Here is a 21084-nt window from a genome sequence, read left to right as displayed (position 1 = left end):
CGCCTTTAGTCGAGCAAATCGACCCCGGGACTTATTCTTTGTAAGCCTAGTACTTATTCTATCGGTCTATTTTGCCGAACCGCTAAGTGACGGGGGCATAAACATACCAGCATCGGTTGTCAAGCAATGCGAGAGGGACAAACACACACACACACATATATATATATACATATATATGACGGGCTTCTTTCAGTTTCCGTCTACCAAATCCACTCACAAGGCTTTGGTCGGCCCGAGGCTATAGTAGAAGACACTTGCCCAAGGTATGATATGTTGGGCTACAGCCTCTAGGAGTAAAGTTGAAAACGTGTGATACACTGACATTCGCATTTATTATATTAGATATATAATTTTACACTTGTTTTTCCTTCCCGATAGTGATTGGGCAAGTTTGTTCCAGCATTTTGCTACTTACTGAGGTTCTTTTGTGAGATCCAGTATCCTGGGGTCAGACAGGCCTCAACATTTTCAATAATAATATCTTCCTCTTTCTACACACTCATTTCCTTTCTTCATTCAGCTGTCAGCCTTCATATGTATCACATATCTATACCAGTACAGTTCTTTCTCTTGTATATGACTTGTTGATTACTCTTTTTTTTTTTCATATAGTTATGGATAGCTGATTAAGACGAGTATACTGGTCATTCTCAGCAAGAAAACTATAGCTTATGACAAAATATTTAACTTGGACTTTGTTATCAGCTATTGATTTGTTGTAGTCAACTAGCTTCAAATTTTCTTCAAATTCCAGTTCACTTTTCATTGTATACAGTGAAATGTTTATTTTTCCATTCTGTCCACAATTTAACTTTTCTAAGGTTGCTATTATAGTAACAGGTGTTTTGTTTGCTGTTTTTCTCCATCAGTAAAGATGGAATTTCTATATAATTCCATCTCCAAATTACAGTTGAATGTTGAATATTAGTAAATGTTAGTTAACTGGGATGGTCAGGATGAGGAGTTCTCAAGCAAAAGCTTGTTGAAGCAAAAATAATAATAATAGCAGAACAAGCAGTGTGGCAACAGCTCTTTAACAAAAAAGTATGAAAGGTTTTAAGTAAGTATACAAGCATTCCCCCAACCCCACCTGTGCTCTCTCAGATTTTTGAGGCAAAAAAAAAAATGTATTAAGAACCAATTGTTCCAGAGATGAAAACTACTTGAAATTTGTATCTATTCAATCTCTGCTTCAGTACTTTCGAACACAAAATACTGTTTTAGTACTGTTAAGAATTGTGGAAATCATCAGGAAGACAATAGTACTGAGTTCTATCATGCTTTTGTTTTATAAATATAGATATATAAGTTAGAAGCTCTGCAAAAGGATTCGACGACTGGCCCCCATGCCAACGTCTCCTTCATTGGACACTAAACTCAGCTTGCGAAGACCTGTTGGGGCAAGCGAAATCGTGAGGGCACCACAATTTGAGCGTGATCGTTACCAGCGTCGCCTTCCTGGCACGTGAAAAGTCATTCGAGCCATTGGACTGGCTCCTGTGCAGGTGGCACGTAAAATACACCATTTTGAGCATGGCTGTTGCCAGTACCGCCTGACTGGCCTTCGTGTCAGTGGCACGTAAAAGCACCCACTACTCTCTCGGAGTGGTTGGCGTTAGGAAGGGCATCCAACTGTAGAAACTCTGCCAAATCAGATTGGAGCCTGGTGTAGCCTGCATAGTATAAATGAAGAATGATTCAGTCCTCAGGCTCATTGGCTCCTGTTGAACCATTCAACCATCGTCAGCATGGAAGATGGATGTTTTATGTTCAAACTAATTGTTGTTGTTCTGCTCATTCTCTCTGATGCAAAAAATTCTCTCGTCCATTGAGCTGGATGCTTGCTTGTTTAATCAAACTCGTCTCACTTACAACATAGATGATTGATTAATCTCAATTAGTGAACAACATAATTGTAGACAAGAATTTCAATCATCATTTTAACATCCACTTTTCCATGTTTGCAGAGGTCGAACAGAGTTTATTGAGACAAACTTTCTACAGTTGGATATCCTTGTTGCCAACCCTCACCTGTTTCCAAGCAAGGTAACATTTACCCATGGTTACAACTTGTTCTTGCAGAATATTGGAAATTAGTGTCACTGTTTTGTATAACAGCAACAGTCTTTCTACAACTCTTATGTGATGTCAAGGCAAAGGGGCACTAACACACATAATGGGCTTCTTACAGTTTCCATCTACGAAAACCACTCTAGGCTTTTGTCAGCCTATTGCTATAGTAGCAACCTTGCCACATCAGATTGGAGCCTGGTGCAGCCTCCTGTCTTGCCAGTCCTCAGTCAAACCGTCCAACCCATGCCAGCATGGCGAGCAGACATTAAACAGGGATGATTCATATCCATGTAATTTATACAATTTACATATGTTGTTAATATGGGTTTATGACCTTCAGATATAAAACAGTCTGTTGATTAGTATTTAATAGCATTTCAATTATAACATCTGTCAGTGTCTCTCGATGAAAAAAGAAAAAACAATAATTGGGTTTAGTAATGGCCATTGTCATCATTGCAAATTTATATTTATAAACATGACTATATTTTTTCATTTACTAAAGCATGACGAACTTATTTGTGTAATATTTTTTTATCTTTTTATTTCAGATCCGACTCAAGGCTCATTAGAGAGTGAGCCAGGATCAAGTAATAAGGAGAAACTAGTAAGATATCTTTGCTTTCTTAATTCAACTTGATACAATAAGTTTTCTTGCAAGATTGCTCAATATAATACTTCAGTCTCTGACTGGGAAAACTACTATATGAAACACACACATACACATTGTTTTGTGTATTTTGTAGCTCTTTATAATCATGTATCTTCTGTGCTTTCACCATCACTGTCACCATAATAATCAGTTGCAAAATAGAGTTCTTTGCCAAATATATTTCTTGCAGTCTCACTTGAAATATAGTTCCTTTGGTTCCATTTCACAATACTAATGCAAACTATTCTATCCCAAATCATTCCATCTTAGTAAAAAAAAATGCAGTGCACTAGAGCAGGGGTTTTCAAACTTTTTGACTTGTGGACCCCTTTATATTTCAGGCTTTACCTTAGGGACCCCCTTATAAATGCTTATGAAATTTATACATAAATATTTCCTTAAAATAACATATATTTTTACATTTATTTATTTAGCAGTATTTAACAAATAGGTTTATTGTCAATTAAAAGATTTCAATTAAAAAACATATATAAAATCAAATTGCCCATAAAAAGTATTTGCTGTCCACGGACCCCCTGTCTTGTCCTTGCGGACCACAGTTTGAAAACCCCTGCACTAGAGAACATTTGTATTATAAAAATATATTAAGTAGCTTTGGGCTAAGATAGTTAATAGAATCTGGTATGATGATAGATGTACTATGTTCCTTTACATCTCCTATTCCTTAAATTCATCAGCAACTGGCAGTACCACTATCTTTTCTGTCAAGATTTAACCATTAGTGACTCTTAGTATTCATTTTCCAGTGGGTTGGACCCCGTATGATGACTTGGTTGACAGGCAACTCTGGACACCACAGCAGATGGTGCCCGTATGGCTGCATCTGGCTCCAGTCATCTGTTTTGGCATGGTTTTCATGGCTGGATTTTACAGACTACTGGGTACTTTTTATGTGATGCCAGCATGAGTGCTTTTTACGCAGCAGTGGTATGGGTCCTTTTTACGCATGTAAAATTCTTATAAATCTTAAAATCCTTTTGCTATCATATTTCTGTTGAAATACATTGTCTTTGCTTCAATTAATTTTGAAAGTAATGAAGAATTTAGCAAAATAACTTGGTCGTTATTAACCTTTTCGTTACTGTATTTATCTTGAGATGCTCTGTGTTTCTTTCAATTAATTTTAAATATAACAAAGAATTTAGTAAAATAACTTAGTTATTATCATTAAGCTAGAGTTAGGAACATAAATTGTGACTAAGGTTTGGTGGAAGATTTTAATTCAAAACTTATGAAAATAAGACATTTGTACCACAGAGCCAGAGCCGGTTTCAGCCAGGTTGGTATCAAAAAGGTTAAGAATTGTTTCTCTATATATTTTAACCCTTTTGTTACCATATTTCTGTTGAGATGTTCTGTGTTTCTTTCAATTAATTTTAAATATAACAAAGAATTTAGTAAAATAACTTAGTTATTATCATTAAGCTAGTGTTAAGAACATAAATTGTGACTAAGGTTTGGTGGAAGATTTTAATTCAAAATTTATGAAAACAAGACTTTTTGTACTACAGAGCCAGAGGTGGTTTCAGCCGGGTTAGTCTCGAAAGGGTTAAGCTGGTATTCGTAACTTAAATTTACATAAAATTCTGATGGAAGTTTTTTTTTTTTATTCGGATCATTTTAAAACAGAAACTTGTGTCATACAACCAGGGCCTGTCTCCAAACAGGTTGGTCTCAAAAGGTTTAAGACACAAAAGCTAAACAACTGAAAATACAAACCATAATACTAGCATGCTTCCATGTTTTTGCTCAGTAACCTTTGTTTAAAAGCCGTTGAGTATAGGTTGCAAAACAGGTTAAAAAAAGAAAAGAAAGGTCATTGTTCACAAAATGTTTATTATTCAAAAACTCCCAAAATCTTAGTCATCTGATTGGCCAGTCATTCCTTTTGATTCAACTTTTCTTTACTTGCGGTTTTGTTATATTTGCCCTCCCCCACACATACACACGCACTTCCAGCAAATAGTTTACAAGCTCTTGATAGCGAGCTATCATTTGACTGAGGCCATGCTGGAGCATCGACTTTAGTCGAGCAAATCGACCCCAGGACTTATTCGTTGTAAGCCTAGTACTTATTCTATCGGCCCCCCTTTTTGCCGAACTGCTAAGTTACGGGGACGTAAACACACCACCATCGGTTGTCAAGCGATGTTGGGGGGACAAACACAGACACACAAACATGTACATACATCATCATCATCATCATCATCATCGTTTAACGTCCGCTTTCCATGCTAGCATGGGTTGGACGATTTGACTGAGGACTGGTGAAACCGGATGGCAACACCAGGCTCCAGTCTGATTTGGCAGAGTTTCTACAGCTGGATGCCCTTCCTAACGCCAACCACTCAGAGAGTGTAGTGGGTGCTTTTACGTGTCACCCGCACGAAAACGGCCACGCTCGAAATGGTGTCTTTTATGTGCCACCCGCACAAGCCAGTCCATCTATATCTATATATATATATATATATAAAGTGTAGTATATTGCCACTTAAGTGTGGCTGACCCCTAGGGGTGGATGTTACTGTTGCTTTTAGCCCCAGGAGGACATCTCCTGGGGCTAAAAGCAACAGTAACATCCACCCCTAGGGGTCAGCCACACTTAAGTGGCAATATACTACACTTTATCGTGCAGTTACTGTTAATACTTCATTTAGAGAATTAACATATATATATATATATATATGACGGGCTTCTTTCAATTTCCGTCTACCAAATCCACTCACAAGGCTTTGGTCGGCCCGAGGCTATAGTAGAAGGCACTTGCCCAAGGTGCCACGCAGTGGGACTGAACCCGGAACCATGTGTTTCACAAGCAAGCTACTTACCACACAGCCACTGAAGGTTTTCACACTCTTAGCATATATCAGTGATATTAACTTGCATGTTTTAAGCTGTATTTTTAAATTAATCATTTCCAAACAATAGTGTATAACTGCACACCATCAGCAAGCTAATGCAATTTACAGTTGCCATTAAATGTCTTTATTTATGCATAGTGTTTCATAACTGCAGGCAATGGTGTGTGTACATTAGATGTTAGCTGTCTCAAGGTTACTGCCTTTCTTACAGAGGCTTGTTGTGTTTATCACCATCATCAGTTAACCTCCATTTCCCATGCTGGCATGGGTGAAACGCTGTTCAACTGGAGCTGACTAGCCAGAGGATTGCCAAGCTCTTGCTAATGCCAATCATTTCACAGAATGTACTAGGTACTTATTCTGTGGCACTGGCACCAATGAAGTCACCAATAAACTTGTTGATAACTTGCAAGACTAGGCCCTTTAACTGACAGGGTGGATGAGGTGGAGAGGTAGTATTAAGGGATATGGTAGTGAATGGCTGGAGTATGACAGAGTGATGCTAGCAGGTATCTTGCTGTAAATTAGAGACGGGGCTACCCTAGTTGTAAAAGAGATAAGGACAAGATGATAGTAAAGGTGTGTCAAAAGAAAAAAACATTCTTTAAAACAAGAGAAGACAAGGATAATTTAGTCCAATGTACAATATCTGAATAAAAGATGAGGTGGTCACAGCTGGAAAGCCAATGATCATACCCATGGAATTAAGCCTCAAGTTACAGAGAGGTACAGAGGATTGGACAGGGTGAGTGGGTTTATATATATGAGATTAGAGCCTGGTGCAGCCATCTGGTTCGCCAGCCCCCAGTCAAATCCTCCAACCCATGCTAGCATGGAAAGCAGACGTTAAACGATGATGATGATGATGATGATATATATCGTCATTTAGCATCTGTTGTCCATGCTGGAATGGGTTGGCAAGTTTGCAGTCTGATTTGGCTCTGTTTCTACAGCTGGATGCTCTTCCTAATGCCAACCACCCCAAGAGTGTAATGGGTGCTTTTACATGTCGCCGGCACAGATGTCGTTTGTATGACACAACTGCGATTTCACTTGGCTTGATGGGTCTTCTTAAGCACAACATAATGCTAAAGGTCTCAGTCATTGCCTATTTATATATATATATATGCTTATTCTACTTGAGTAGTGAAGGCGCATGGCTCAGTGGTTAGAGCGTCGAGCTTACGATCATGAGGTTGTGAGTTTGAATCCCGGACCGGGCTGCGTGTTGTGTTCTTGAGCAAGACACTTTATTTCACATTGCTCCAGTTCACTCGGCTGTAGAAATGAGTTCCGACGTCACTGGTGCCAAGCTGTATCGGCCCCTTTGCCTTATTCCTTGGATAACATCGGTGGCGTGGAGAGGGGAGGCCAGTATGCATGGGCGACAGCTGGTCTTCCATAAACAACCTTGCCCGGACTTGTGCCTGGGAGGGTAACTTTCTAGGTACAATCCCATGTTCAGTCATAACCGGAGGGGGTCTCAGCATACTTGAGTATAATATCTACTTCCCCAATATTGACAGTGCTTATTTTTTTGTTTAAATATCTTGTATCATACACAAATAACTTCAATAGTTGCGCAGCAGCTCTGCTGATGTAGGGAGGAGTACAAACACCAAGGATTGTAAGTATTGAAGTTACTAAGATTGATGTTTTTAGAGATGAGTGTAGGATTTGAGGGTAGATTTTTGATGCTATTCTTAGATGCTCTCTTAATGGTCTTGGTGATAGTGTTTGCTTTGGTGCCATTAACAATAATATATTAAAGTAATATAATATTTACAAGAAGCAGTTTAAAATTAGAGTCGAAAGTGTTTTAGAAAATCACGGCAATCAATCTGAGTTAGAAATATAGAAGTGACAAAAGAAAAACAAAATCCCTTTTTTTTTTTATAAATATATATCATGGTATTGAAGCCTTAACTCTTTAGCATTTAAACCAGCCATATCTGGTGCAAATATCCTACCTGTTTTATATTCAAACTGGCCAGATCTGGCTTCTCACATCTACCCGACAATGTAAGTCTAAAAATGGCTATTCACATCATCAAAATCTGAAAACTATGAGATAATAATGCATTGATTATTGAAGAACAATGTGACTAAATAAGCATTACATTTGACATAGTAATCTGAATGCTAAAGAGTTAAAAATCCGTTATCAAGAGTAAATGTAGATTGAACTTAGCTCTAATTTGCACATGTGGGTTTGCCACATGCATAGGCTGTTTATGTTTGTCACTTAGTGTTGCACTCCTGTTTGTTGTTGATGGTGGGATTTTTTTTTTTTTTTTTAACAAGAATGGTCTTTTTAATTCTCAAGTTTCTGATATTCCATTCTGTGGCTTTGGTGCTCACCATTATTATGCCCTGGTTACAACATCTCTCTAGATGTTTTTCAAAAAAATTTTTTTTTTTCTTAAATTTTAGGCCGATAGTACTACACAAGATGCAAGCCCATCAGGTCAGTATTGACATATTATACCCCTTTATATTTTAATTATGTACCCCTTTTATGTTTTTTATTCAAATTTGAAGCATATCTGTTTTAAAATTTTCATTGAATGTTTTATTTCACATAAGCATGTTCTTAAAATATTCTGTTGTAGCACATTTGGCACTCTCCTGATTTTATAACTACTGAGAAAAAGAACAATAATAGTAAAATGCTGTTCTGTTTAATTAAAATTATGTTTAAACAGTATTAAAGTTTAATCTATAAACCCTGACACTCTACACCTTTATGTCCCAAATAGATTTTTCAGCACATTTTACGTTTATTATTATCAAGATAATTACTTCAATGTTTATTATGTAATTAATCTGATAAACACTTCTCATAGCTTCAGTTTTGTAAATTTTCTCAAAGGTTTACACAACTACAGGCTAAACGATGTTTACATTGTTAGCTTGGAAATGTTTAATGTACTCATAAGAAATGTTAAGGTACACAGAATGCAAACATTGCATCTGGTAAAGAAACTCTAACACCATGAAATGCAAAAATTAATTAATTATGATAAAATGAAGACATTCAAGCGAGGTCGTTGCCAGTCCCGCCAGACTAGCTCCTGTACAGGTGGCACATAAAATACACCATTTTGAGCGTGGCCGTTGCCAGTACCGCCTGACTGGCCTTCGTGCCGATGGCATGTAAAAGCACCCACTACACTCTTGGAGTGGGTGGCGTCAGGAAGGGCATCCAGCTGTAGAAACTCTGCCAAATCAGATTGGGGCCTGGTGTAGCCATCTGGTTCACCAGTCTTCAGTCAAATCGTCCAACTCATGCTAGCATGGAAAGCGGACGTTAAACGATGAAATAACATTCCTAATTTTTCTGTCATAAATATCTAGTAAATTAGAAACCGGTTGTGGTTGAAAACAATTAAAACCTAAATTCTTGATTCTCACATTGCAGCTGTTATTGTCCCTTATATCTGATCATATTTTTCTAGGTGGAATATTGTCATTTTAAAATGATTTTGTTATTGTGGTAAAATAATGTTTATAGACTAGTTTATTATATTTAAGATGATTCCTTGGAGGAACGACATAATAAAATAAATTAACATTTCAGCATTTAAACCAGCCATATTTGACTCAAATATTCTTCCAGTTTTATGTTCAAACTGGTCAGATCTGGCCTCTCACACTGACCCTAAAATGTCATTCTAAAAATAAAAGAACTGCATCATCAAAGTCTCAAGGCCATGAGATAATGCTTGATAAATTCAAAACAATGTGAATAATTAAGCATTACATTTGACAGTGTAATCTGAATGCTAGAGGAGTGAACTAATATAAAGCATACAAGAAACTCAATATAGTTGAATAGTCCCAAGTCTGGAATAATTATGAATTTGGCTTCCTTTTACAGGCATCACTAATTTATTGGTGCAATCTATTTCTTAGCTTCCAGTGGCTGTATGTTGATTGAAACAATTATTTTCTTCAATATTCTTCTGCTTATAATAATTATTTTATCAATTTATTTAGTTTCAGAGAGTAAAACTGGAGACACAAATGGTGTGGTCTCCTCAACTTCATCTTTGGGTTCATGTCAAAGTTCATCATCAAGTATAGCCTCTCCACAGACTGTATCATCTTCGTTTATCTCACCATCTCGTCTTAGATTTTGTAAGCCTTCTGTTACAGGTATGATGGTTTTTACTCTACTTCAGCTTCAACATAATCTTAATACTGATTTGCTTGCTTAAAAAGAAATATGACAAAAAAAGTTATCATGGCATTAAATTAAAAGAAGGAATGATTCCAAGTTATTCAGTACATTTAATATCTCTTGTTTTTTTACTTTTTACATTCATACTCTTACTCTTTTTACTCTTTTACTTGTTTCAGTCATTTGACTGTGGCCATGCTGGAGCACCGCCTTTAGTCGAGCAAATTGACCCAAGGACTTATTCTTTGGATGTCTATTACTTATTCTATCGGTCTCTTTTGCCGAACCGCTAAGTTACGGGGCCGTAAACACACCAGCATCGGTTGTCAAGCGATGTTGGGGGGACAAACATATACACACATATACATATATATATATATATATATACATATATACGACAGGCTTCTTTCAGTTTCCGTCTACCAAATCCACTCAGAAGGCTTTGGTCGGCCCGAGGCTATAGTAGAAGACACTTACCCAAGGTGCCATACAGTAGAAATGAACCCGGAACCCTGTGGTTGGTAAGCAAGCTACTTACCACACAGCCACTCCTGCGCCTATGAGTATTATTTACTTGCTTACCCAAGCCATGCAATGCTACTGCTTGACAAAGACTCAGAACTGCAATATATTTAGTGGTTGAGAGGCTTAGATGCTAGACAAAACTTGCACCATGAATTTATGCAAATAGTGTGTTGGATTGGATTGCCTAGCCTATGTTCGTTCCACTGCTAAATGAAGGCCTCACAATGTTCTTTCCACTAGCCATGGTCCAATGTGAAGGCTGTGATTTTGAGCTTGTGACCATACCGGTTGGATGAGGCTACTGTTGCACTGGCTTGATGTGGTTTGGCAGAAGGATGTAGGTTTCTTTTTTTCTTCTTAATATATGTATATATATATATATATATATATATATATATATATATTACTACTTATACTCAGGAGTAGTTAAGTCAATTATATCAACTCCAGCACTCAGCTAGTACTTATTTTATTGACTCCCAAAAGGATGAAAAACTTAGCCAACCATGGCAGAACTTAGTACATAAAGGCTGACAAAAAACCACTAAGCGTTTCGCCCAGCAGGCTAACAATTCTACTAGCTTGCCTTGTAAACAAACACACACACACATTCATATATGTGTATGTACATTCACTGGGCTTTTACAGTTTCCATCAACCAAATTATGCTCAGGGAGTATTGGTTGACCCAAATGTTTGCTTAAGTGATATTGGCCCAAGGTGCTGCACAGTGTAATTGAACCCAGAACCATATGGTTGTTAAGTGAATCTCTGATTCCCTAGCATGATTAAAGAAATAAATAAGACAAACTATTTTACTGTGTTGGCATGAAAAGAAAAACAAAAAAATCATTTACTTGCTGGTTTATGAAGTTTCACCTTTTTTTTCTTTTTTATATTTCTGTCTCGTTACAGTTCTGGGTGTTTCCACATCATCTAACCCAGGTAAGATGAGAAGACTTGGAAATTTTTATTTTCTTATTTCTTGTCTGAAAATGTAAAAATAGTATTAGCTTTCTGTATAGATTCGATTATTATTCTGGGATTTTAGGGGACCCAAATCATCTCTGGCAGGGTGTCATGTTTTCTTAATCTCTTCTGGTCTAGCTTAATTTGTCTTTTATCTTTTACTTGTTTCAATCATTGCACTGCAGTTATGCTGGGGGCACCACCTTCAAGTGTGTAGTTGAACAAATTGACCCCAGTACTTATTCCATTGGTCTCTTTTGCCAAACTGCTTAGTGATGGGCAGTGGAGGCCAAACACAAACATATGTACATATATATATATATATATATCTATATATATATATATATATAGAATGGGCTTCCACACAGTTTCCATCTATCAAATTCACTCACAAGGCAATTGGTTGGCCCAAGGCCTTAATTGAAGACACTTGCCTAAGGTGCCACACAATAGGACTGAACCCAAAACCATGTAGTTGTTAAGCAAGCTTCTTAACCACACAGCCATACTTATGCCTTGGTTATTTCGATTTCTTTGTTACATAAATTATTTCAAAATCTCTCTTTGCATTTCAGTGACAGCCATAAAATTCCTTTTTCCTAATCTCCGCTTTCTTCTGTAGCTATGGTTACTAGCTAGTAGTAGATGTTGCATAGATATGCTTTGTAAAAAAGTATACTGTTGAATTTATCGACTTTACATGGTGCACTTTTTATCATGCCAACTCTCTCCACCCTGTAATAACATCTATCTGGCTACCCTCCTTTTACTTCCACCCCTGCCTCTTCTCGAAGTGTTTGTTTAAGATAACCTAACACCCTCACACCACCAACACCACGACCACCATCTTTGTTATCTGCTGGATGAGAAGGTCATGAAAATTCTATCTGAATTGCCTCTGCAATTCCGAATAGCTTACAAACCATGAACCCCAGAGCTAGTATTAGTTTGTAATGAAGAATTGCTACGAAAGGGAAACTGAAACCAGATGTGTAAAGGAGCAGGAATACAATAAAATTTAAGACGCACGTCCCCCGCCTCTTCCTTTAATTGTAGAAGTAATGTGTGAAGTTAATATTTATCTTGCTTTGTGTCTTGAAGCCAATCTTAACTTTCTTTATTATGGTTCTATTGAAATGCCAACCCGTATCTTATCTTACAGTTCTTGCTGCTAGTAAAATGATGCCAAACCCTTTTGCTCCTAAAGCCTCCCTAAAGAGTGAAACTGTATCACTGGCATCTATAACATCACAGTCTTGTGAAGGTCAGTTATTTTCTTTATACTTTTAGTGTTTTGTTTCTCTTTGAATTGTTGTTGACGTGAAGCTAGCTGTTGATTTTATCATTTATATCCGCTTTAAGGGTTATTTACAGCAAAGTTTGGGTCTTTTTTTTTTTTTACCCCTTGTTGTAAGCTGCTTGAAAGAGATCATAGTTGAGCAATTCAAAAACAGTAATGGAAGCCCATTGTTAAATCAGTGCCTTAATTAGTGGCTTAGTAAGGGTTCTCAGAGTCTAAAGACAAAGACATCAAAGGAAATTCTGTGCCCCCTTATACTTGCTCCCAAAGGCAACTGTCCCTTACACCTCTGGTATGAGCTCTATATTTTTTTGTAGAAAACTCTATATTTCAATTAATTCTTAAAATAGTTGTGAATCCCAGTTGTTTTTGTAAAGCAAATATAAATTTAATTTTAAATATATAAGTGTTTTAACCACAACAAAAGTGTCTTTTATAAATTTATGAATGTCTAGTCTCAAAATAACTCAGATAAAATCTCCCTCCAAAAAAAAAACATCTTTTAACACAAGAGAAGATATGGATAATTTAGTTCAATGTACAATATCTGAATAAAAAAGATGAGGTGGTCACAGCTGGAAAAACCAATGATCATACCTACTGGATTAACCCTTTGGTGTTTAAACCAGCCATAGCTGGCCCAGATATCCCAGCTGTTTTATGGTCAAACTGGCCAGATCCAGCTTCTCACATCCACCTAATAATGTCATTCTAAAGACAAACACTCACTTAAATGAAATCTGAAAGCTACAAGATAATGATGCATGATTAGTTCAAAGCAATGTGAAATAAATAATCATTACATTTGACATTTTTAACACTAACGTAAAAGCAGTGTTATTGTATGAGGCTGAGACATGGAGAACAACAGTTAAGTCAAATAAGCAAATACAATCATTCATCAACAGGTGCTTGCATAGTATACTTAATATCAGATGGCCCAAACACATAAGCAATATGGAGTTATGGCAAAGAACGAATCAAGTTTCGATTAGGAAGCAAATATTTAAGAAAAAGTGGAAGTGGATTGGTAGCACAATTAGAAAGGACATACCAAATGTAGCGAAAAATGCTTTACAGTGGAATCCTGATGGATATAGAAAGAGGGGTAGGCCTAAGAACTCGACGTAGATCAGCACAAAAGGAACTAGAGAAAGGGGGACATTCATGGCAGAGTATAAGTACAGAAGCGAGAAATTATGCGACATGGAATTCAATTATAAGTGGCCTATACTCCACGTTGGAGGGTTAAAGGCAAGAAAAAAACATTTGACAGAGTAATCTGAATACTAAAGGAGTAAACCTAATCAACAACCTCTTTGCAGCTGGATTATAATATTGATTGGTAAATATCTTTGCTACAGGCTCAGCATCAAACTAATGATTAGATACCAACTAGTGACTCTTTCTTGGGCTTTGATGACATATTGACTTAATTGCTTGATATTTCCCTTTACAGTTCATCTTTCAATTGATTTTCCTTTCTCTTATATTTACATCTTTTGTTTTATTTCCTTGTATGTCATAGGCATTATTGCACCAAGTCGATTTGGTGCTTCCCGCCAAGCTGATCCAGATTCTACTGGTATGTTGAGACCTATTACCATTTATAAATTTTTTTTCAATAATATACTTGGTTTTCCTGTTTAGGATTTCTAGGCACAAGACAATACACTGTCGTGGAAGTGTCTAAGGGAAATAATTCTGTGAGAGTATTATTTTTAAAAAATATATATAACTGAAGTGTAATTAAAACATATCTTTTGTCTATTACTTCCTGCCTGTCCCATAATAATGACAAGAACGAATGCAGTTTGAATCTTCCAATTCTAAAGAAAATCGAAATCGTTTATCTTAAGAAAATACATTTATATGTATAAGATGTGTAAGAAACCTCTCACTCGAAAATCAAGAAAGCGTTAGTTACAAGAAGGACATCTAGCTGTAAAACAGTGCTTCAGTAATATGCCTAATCCATTCTAGAATGGAAAAGCAGACAAAACGAATGAGCAAATTTGTGTGTGTGGCTTTTCCACTGATTTACATCTATCATAGTGGAGGCACAATGGCCCAGTGGTTAGGGCAGCAGACTCGCGGTCATAGGATCGCGGTTTCGATTCCCAGATCTGGCGTTGTGAGTGTTTATTGAGCGAAAACACTTAAAGCTCCATGGTGCTCCGGCAGGGGATGGTGGCGAACCCTTCTGTACTCTTCCACCACAACTTTCTCTCACTCTTACTTCCTGTTTCTGTTGTACCTATATTTCAAAGGGGCCAGCCTTGTCACACTGTGTCACGCTGAATATCCCCCGAGAACTACGTTAAGGGTACACGTGTCTGTGGAGTGCTCAGCCACTTGCACGTTAATTTCACGAGCAGACTGTTCCGTTGATTGGATCAACTGGAACCCTCGACGGAGTGCCTACAACAAACATCTATCATAAGGTGTGAACTGATAAACGAGTACTTTCAAATAAAGATTGCCTCATGGTATTTGTTCTGAAATGCAGCTGTAGTAACGCTGTGCGCATGCGTGGAATTCAACATCCAAGCTTTCCCGCTTTATTCTGTCTCTTTCTTACTGGCCAGCGATTGAGCAAGGACGTGTCTAGCTGTCTTCTCTCCATCTTTCGAACTCACGCCAGACAGCTCACATCAACATACCAACGTCTCAGCAACCATGTTCTCACTCGCAGAAGACGTCTCAACAACCAAGAGATTGTGGCTATTTTCCACCTTAAATAAATATTGTTGAGTTGATAGTTTGGAGATTTGCGTTCCGTTCAATTCTAATTTAATATAGGAAAGCAGGTGTACATCTAATGATGTATAACCCACTTTCCAATACAGCAAACCAATGATTGGCTCATTGGAAACTTGCAACAAACAATGGTACTATTGACACTATAAGACTGACAAACATTACACCTTAACACTTCAGACTAAATGTCATTAAAATAACTTTGTATATTGTTTTCCAACTATGCTCACCTAAAAGGAGATGGTTAGATCAGTTCGCATTGCCCCATAAGGAGCATAGGGCTGGTTTCCCATTTTTTTTCTGGATGGGATGCTGGTCTGTTGCAGGATTGCTCATTTTTACCAGCTGAGTGGATTGGAGCAACGTAAAATGAAGTGTTTTGCTCAACAACACAAAGCATCACCTAGTCCAGGAATCGAAACCATCATCTTATAGTTGTGAATCCAACACTAACCAGTAAGCCATGTGCCTCCACTAAAACGAAATGACAGTACTTTAATATATTAAATTGTATTTTAAGGAATGTTTCTATTTTTGGTCAGCAGGTTATGGGCTTTGTTTAGATAGGTAGTTGTAGAGCATTTTAATACATATATTTTTTTTCTCTTCCCACAGATGGAAAACGTAGTGTTTTCTGGAACACATCCCTTTTAGCTCCCTCTAAATTTAGTAAGTATCATTATCAATTCTTTTTTTTTTTTTCCCTATTGATGCCAGTATAAAAGAAAAACACAATACACAAATGTTTAATTGATGATGTTGATTTAAGGTTAATAATCAAAATGGTAATGCAGTCTTTTACCACCTGGTATCAGTCAATAGGATGTGGCTGTTTCAATGCTGATGGTTCAGAACAGCTGACTGGACATTTGACACTGAAGACAAACACACACACACACATATATGTATATACGATAGGCTTCTTTCAATTTCCATTTACCAAATCCACTCATAAGGCTTTGGTCAACCCAGGACTATAGTAGATGATACTTGCTCAAGGTGCCACACAGTAGGACTTGAACTGGAATAGAAAGGAAACTTACCACATAACCATACCTGTGCCTATTCTCTTTTATTCTTTTACTTGTTTCAGTCATTTGACGGCGGCTATGCGAGAGCACTGCCTTTAGTCGAACAAATTGACCCCAGGACTTATTCTTTGTAAGTTCAGTACTTATTCTATCGGTCTCTTTTGCCGAACTGCTAAAGTTATGGGGATGCAAACACAGGAGGTGGGGACAAACACAGACACACAAACATATATATACAACGGGCTTCTTTCAGTTTCCTTCTATCAAATCCACTCGCAAGGTTTTGGTCGGCCCAAGGCTATAGTAGAAGACACTTGCACAGAGGTGCCACGCAGTGGGACTGAAGCCGGAACCATGTGGTTGGTAAGCAAGCTACTTTCCACACAGCCACTCCTGCGCCTATGTTTGTATTCACATCACATGATACACAAACTTATTGTTTTACCAACACATATCCTTTATTTCATTTGTGAATTGTAACTTTTTACGATTCAGTTAACTACTAAATTCCAAGTCTTCTTCAATCTGCCTGTAGTCCATATAGTATCTTGTAAATATCTCCTTAAACATTTTCAATCACTTTACTATCCATGTGCATTAAGTGCTCTTAGTACTGCAGAAGTCTTTCTTGCATATTAGCAATTAGTTACTTTCTCAATACATTGGCATGCAATCTCTGCCTAAAGTGTTCGTTAAATACCTAATAATGAAATAACTGTTAGACAAATAGTGTTTGCTTTATATTGGACTAGACAGACATCAGAAAGCACAAATAGTAGTCAATGAAGCAATCATTCAACCTGCTAAATAGTAACAAGATATCATCTGATTACTCTCTACAGTATTTTAAAAAGAGAGAGAGAAAGAAGGGACACATGGGATGATGTTATCTTGGGTATCAAAAACAATCAGGATAGTCATAGTTGGAATGGCTTCCATCATAGGTTTGCTTAACAGCCAGAGCTTCTATCAGAAATTTTCAACAGAGTTGATGGAGAGCCATGAAGACAAGACAAAGACATCCAACCAGCGACATTCAGTAACAATAAATGCGATTGGTTGAAGCTTTTTAAACAACTGATGTTGTCTATTCATATAACTTCAGTAACATTGGTGTAGATGCTATATGATATCATCATCATCCTTCAACGTCTGTGTTCTATGTTGGCATGGGCACATGGTTTGACAGGACCCAATTTGTCCAAGGACTGCATTGTGCCCCAGTATCTTTTGACATGGTTTCTACAGCTGGATATCCTTCCTAATGCCAACCGCTTTAAGCATGGACTAGGTGCTTCTTTTTTTTTTTATGTCACCTACACACTATTGCGGTTGCCAGGCAGCTCCCAGAACTACAAATCCTGGAGGGAAGGGATTAGCTTTATTACTAGTGAACAAGGGGATTGAACTCTGAGAAGTGGGGGAGCACAGTGGAGGTTCTTAAAGAGCAATTTACCAAATTACTAAATTGAAATGGATGGTGGGATTCATTTTCCTGATCATTCAGGTTAATATTCTAGGGCAGGGGTTTTCAAACTGTGGTCCGCGGACCACAGGGGGTCTGTAGACAGCAAATACTTTTTATGGGTAATTTGATTTTATATATGTTTTTTTAATCGAAATCTTTTAATTGACAATAAACCTATTTGTTAAATACTGTTAAATAAATAAATGTAAAAATATATGTTATTTTCAGCAAATATTTATGTGTAAATTTCATAAGCGTTTATAAGGGGGTCCCTAAGGTAAAGCCTGAAATATAAAGGGGTCCACAAGTCAAAAAGTTTAAAAACCCCTGTTCTAGGGTGTCTGTTGTGTTTTAATATATTCACTTTCCTGTAACTTGTGGGTATGCCTTGATTCCTCTTCACCATTTTCTTTCTTTATCCTGGAGTAGCCATGTGTCTCCCCTGTTCTAAGACACCTGTGTTTACCCTTTTTTCATGCTTCAGCCTTTCATCACCTGATATAAAGCCACCTCTCTCGGTTGAGAGGTTTTCTTGGTGACTCCACTAGTACTGTTGCCATATAGAATGTAACTGGTACACCATGGGTAAAGGTTGTCATTAAAAGGGCATCCAGCTGTAGAAACCATACCAAAACAGACATTTGAGCTTGGCATATCCTCTGGATCATCAGCTCATGTCAAACGATGATCACATACACACACATAGCTTAAATATATGCCAAAAGGAGATCATCTTTATTTGAATTAATTAATTTTTTTTTTTTTTTTTTTTTTCCCCCATTCTAGATGTTCAGTCTTCTCAGAATGTTCACTCTTTGATCAAACCTGCCACTTTACCAGACCCTACAAATAAAAATTCTGTTGATAAAAGTAAGTTTGGATTATCGCTTTGTAATCTTTTACTGGTTTTTGTCATTGGACTATGACCGTACTGGAGCTTTGCCATCAAATGTGTTCTTTATGTATGTGTGTGTGTATGTATATATATATATATATATATATATATATATATATTTAATCAAAAGATTAAATGTGGTACTTAAAATGTTTGAGGCACCAGAATTTGGTAGGGTAAAAACCAAAAACAAAATCAAGAGATTTGGTGGATAAAATTTGAAGAAAAGCAACAAAAATTCAATAGGTTATAACAGTATGTACGTTTCGTACAAGCTCCATTTATTCATGTAGTGAGAACACTACATAGAATGTACAATGAAAATGTATTCTATGTAGTGTTCTCACTACATGAATAAATGGAGCTTGTACGAAATGTACGTACCGCTATAACCTATTGAATTTTTGTTGCTTTTCTTCAAATATATATATATATATATTATATATATAGTTGCATTTTGGAACATTGGATCTTGAAGCACATAGCGCTATAAGTAGTAACTTATAAATTTTGCTTTGAAAAACCCTTTTGGATAGAAGAATCAAAGGCTGCCCGTCATGGCTTCAGGAGGTGTCCACTAACAGCCTTTGGCTTTTTCTATCCAAAAGAGTGTCTATATGTGTGTATAGATAAATATGTCTGTTGTTACAAATATATTGTCTTGTTTTGTTGAATATTTGTTACAACTAAATATTTCAGTTAGACTACATTGTTTACCATTTGTATTTAATAGTCATTAGTGGAGGCGCAGTGGTTAGGGCAGTGGACTCGCGGTCATAGGATTGCGGTTTCGATTCCCAGACCGGGCGTTGTGAGTGTTTATTGAGCGAAAACACCTAAAGCTCCATGAGGCTCCGGCAGGGGATGGTGGCGAACCCTGCTATACTCTTTCACCACAACTTTCTCTCACTCTTACTTCCTGTTTCTGTTGTGCCTGTAATTCAAAGGGTCGGCCTTGTCACACAGTTAATTTCACGAGCAGGCTGTTCCGTTGATCGGATCAACTGGAACCCTCGACGTCGTAAGCGACGGAGTGCCAACAACAACACCAAACAATAGTCATTAGTATTTTTTTAAATAATTAACAAGGTTTTTTTTTTTTTTTTTTTTTTTTTTTTTCTAAATATGGTTAGAAAAGCATCAATTTTAATTTTCTTTTAAAAATGAACAAGTTTCCATTGTTTTCTGTCTTCAGGTCAACAAGATGCTGACTCGTCGTCATCGAAACGAGTTGGTGACGCTGCAGCTCCAAAAGAAAATGTCTCTTCCAACAGCGATTTAAACCAGCAGAAAACTGCTGATGGTGGAATTACAACCACAACTGGTGATAATGACACTACATCATCATCATCTTCATCATCATCATCATCATCTAAGTTCTCCACACCAATTTTTAGTAGGTAATACAACACAGTGTTAACTGACATTTCCCCATTTTGCTTTTTCATAATATGTTGTTAAGATTAATGGTTGGTTCCATTAATTCTGTGTTAATATTGATCCAAAATTATAGCTTCGAGTTAGTTAAAGATTTTGTACTACTGACTACATGGCCACGAGTTCAATCCCTAGTTACCCCCTCGAATTTGTCTCACAATGGTATCACTCTTATTTCCATGGTTGAGTTATTTGTAATAGGAAGCACATCCAGGTGTAAAAATAATTGCATTAGCAAAATAGGCATCTTTTTTTTTTTTTTTTTTTTGGTCTTGGGATGATTATTATGCTAATAGTAATAATAGCAAATACACTTACTCTTTTACTTGTTTCAGTCATTTGACTGCGGCCATGCTGGAGCACCGCCTTTAGTCGAGCAAAATCGACCCCAGGTCTTATTCTTTGTAACCCTAGTATTTATTCTATTGGTCTCTTTTGCCGAACCGCTAAATTACGGGGACATAAACACACCAGCATCGGTTGTCGAGCGATGATGAGGGAACAAACACAGACACACATATATATAATCAAGCTACTTACCACACAGCCACTCCTGCGCCTTCTTCAGTATCAGTTTTTTTTATTAATCAGTTGGTTAAATACTGAACCAACTAACTGATTGACCATTTGTTTAATGTGCTGGTTAAACAATCTACTGCTATGTACCTATCTGATGACCCCACCACTTTACAGGCTCTACTGGGTGCATTTTATTGAGGCAACGGCATTAGAAAGAATATTATCATAATGGGGTTTTGCACAGTTTTCATCTACCAAATTCCACTCAAAACATTAGTCGATTCATGGTCCGAGGTTCAATCCTAGCTTGCACCTATACAAATAGGAAACCTTCATTTCTGTTTTGTTCTAGTTTCTCTTATTAATTATTCTCTAAAATTTATGTTACAT

The 21084-nt window shown here is 37.0% G+C and overlaps 1 protein-coding gene across 2 annotated transcripts in view; it reads left to right on the top strand.

Moving 5' to 3' along the window:
• LOC106874619 (uncharacterized) overlaps positions 1–21084 on the top strand; it is a 43079-nt gene that overhangs the window by 3861 nt on the left and 18134 nt on the right. For both annotated transcript variants that reach the window (XM_089357172.1, XM_014922411.3), the window contains exons 2-10: positions 2625–2680; positions 8041–8074; positions 9607–9765; positions 11231–11260; positions 12447–12548; positions 14113–14169; positions 15960–16013; positions 18630–18713; positions 19934–20138. In XM_089357172.1, the coding sequence (XP_089213298.1) occupies positions 12464–12548; positions 14113–14169; positions 15960–16013; positions 18630–18713; positions 19934–20138 (485 nt within the window). In that variant the 5' untranslated portion in view covers positions 2625–2680; positions 8041–8074; positions 9607–9765; positions 11231–11260; positions 12447–12463. The remainder of the gene's footprint in view (positions 1–2624; positions 2681–8040; positions 8075–9606; positions 9766–11230; positions 11261–12446; positions 12549–14112; positions 14170–15959; positions 16014–18629; positions 18714–19933; positions 20139–21084) is intronic.

This window comes from Octopus bimaculoides, chromosome 9 (assembly GCF_046866305.1).
Source record: "Octopus bimaculoides isolate indiv1 chromosome 9, ASM4686630v1, whole genome shotgun sequence".
NCBI classification, from domain to species: domain Eukaryota; kingdom Metazoa; phylum Mollusca; class Cephalopoda; order Octopoda; family Octopodidae; genus Octopus; species Octopus bimaculoides.
The sequence above is the reverse complement of the archived record's forward strand: the minus strand, read 5'-3'. Positions and strand labels throughout refer to the sequence as shown.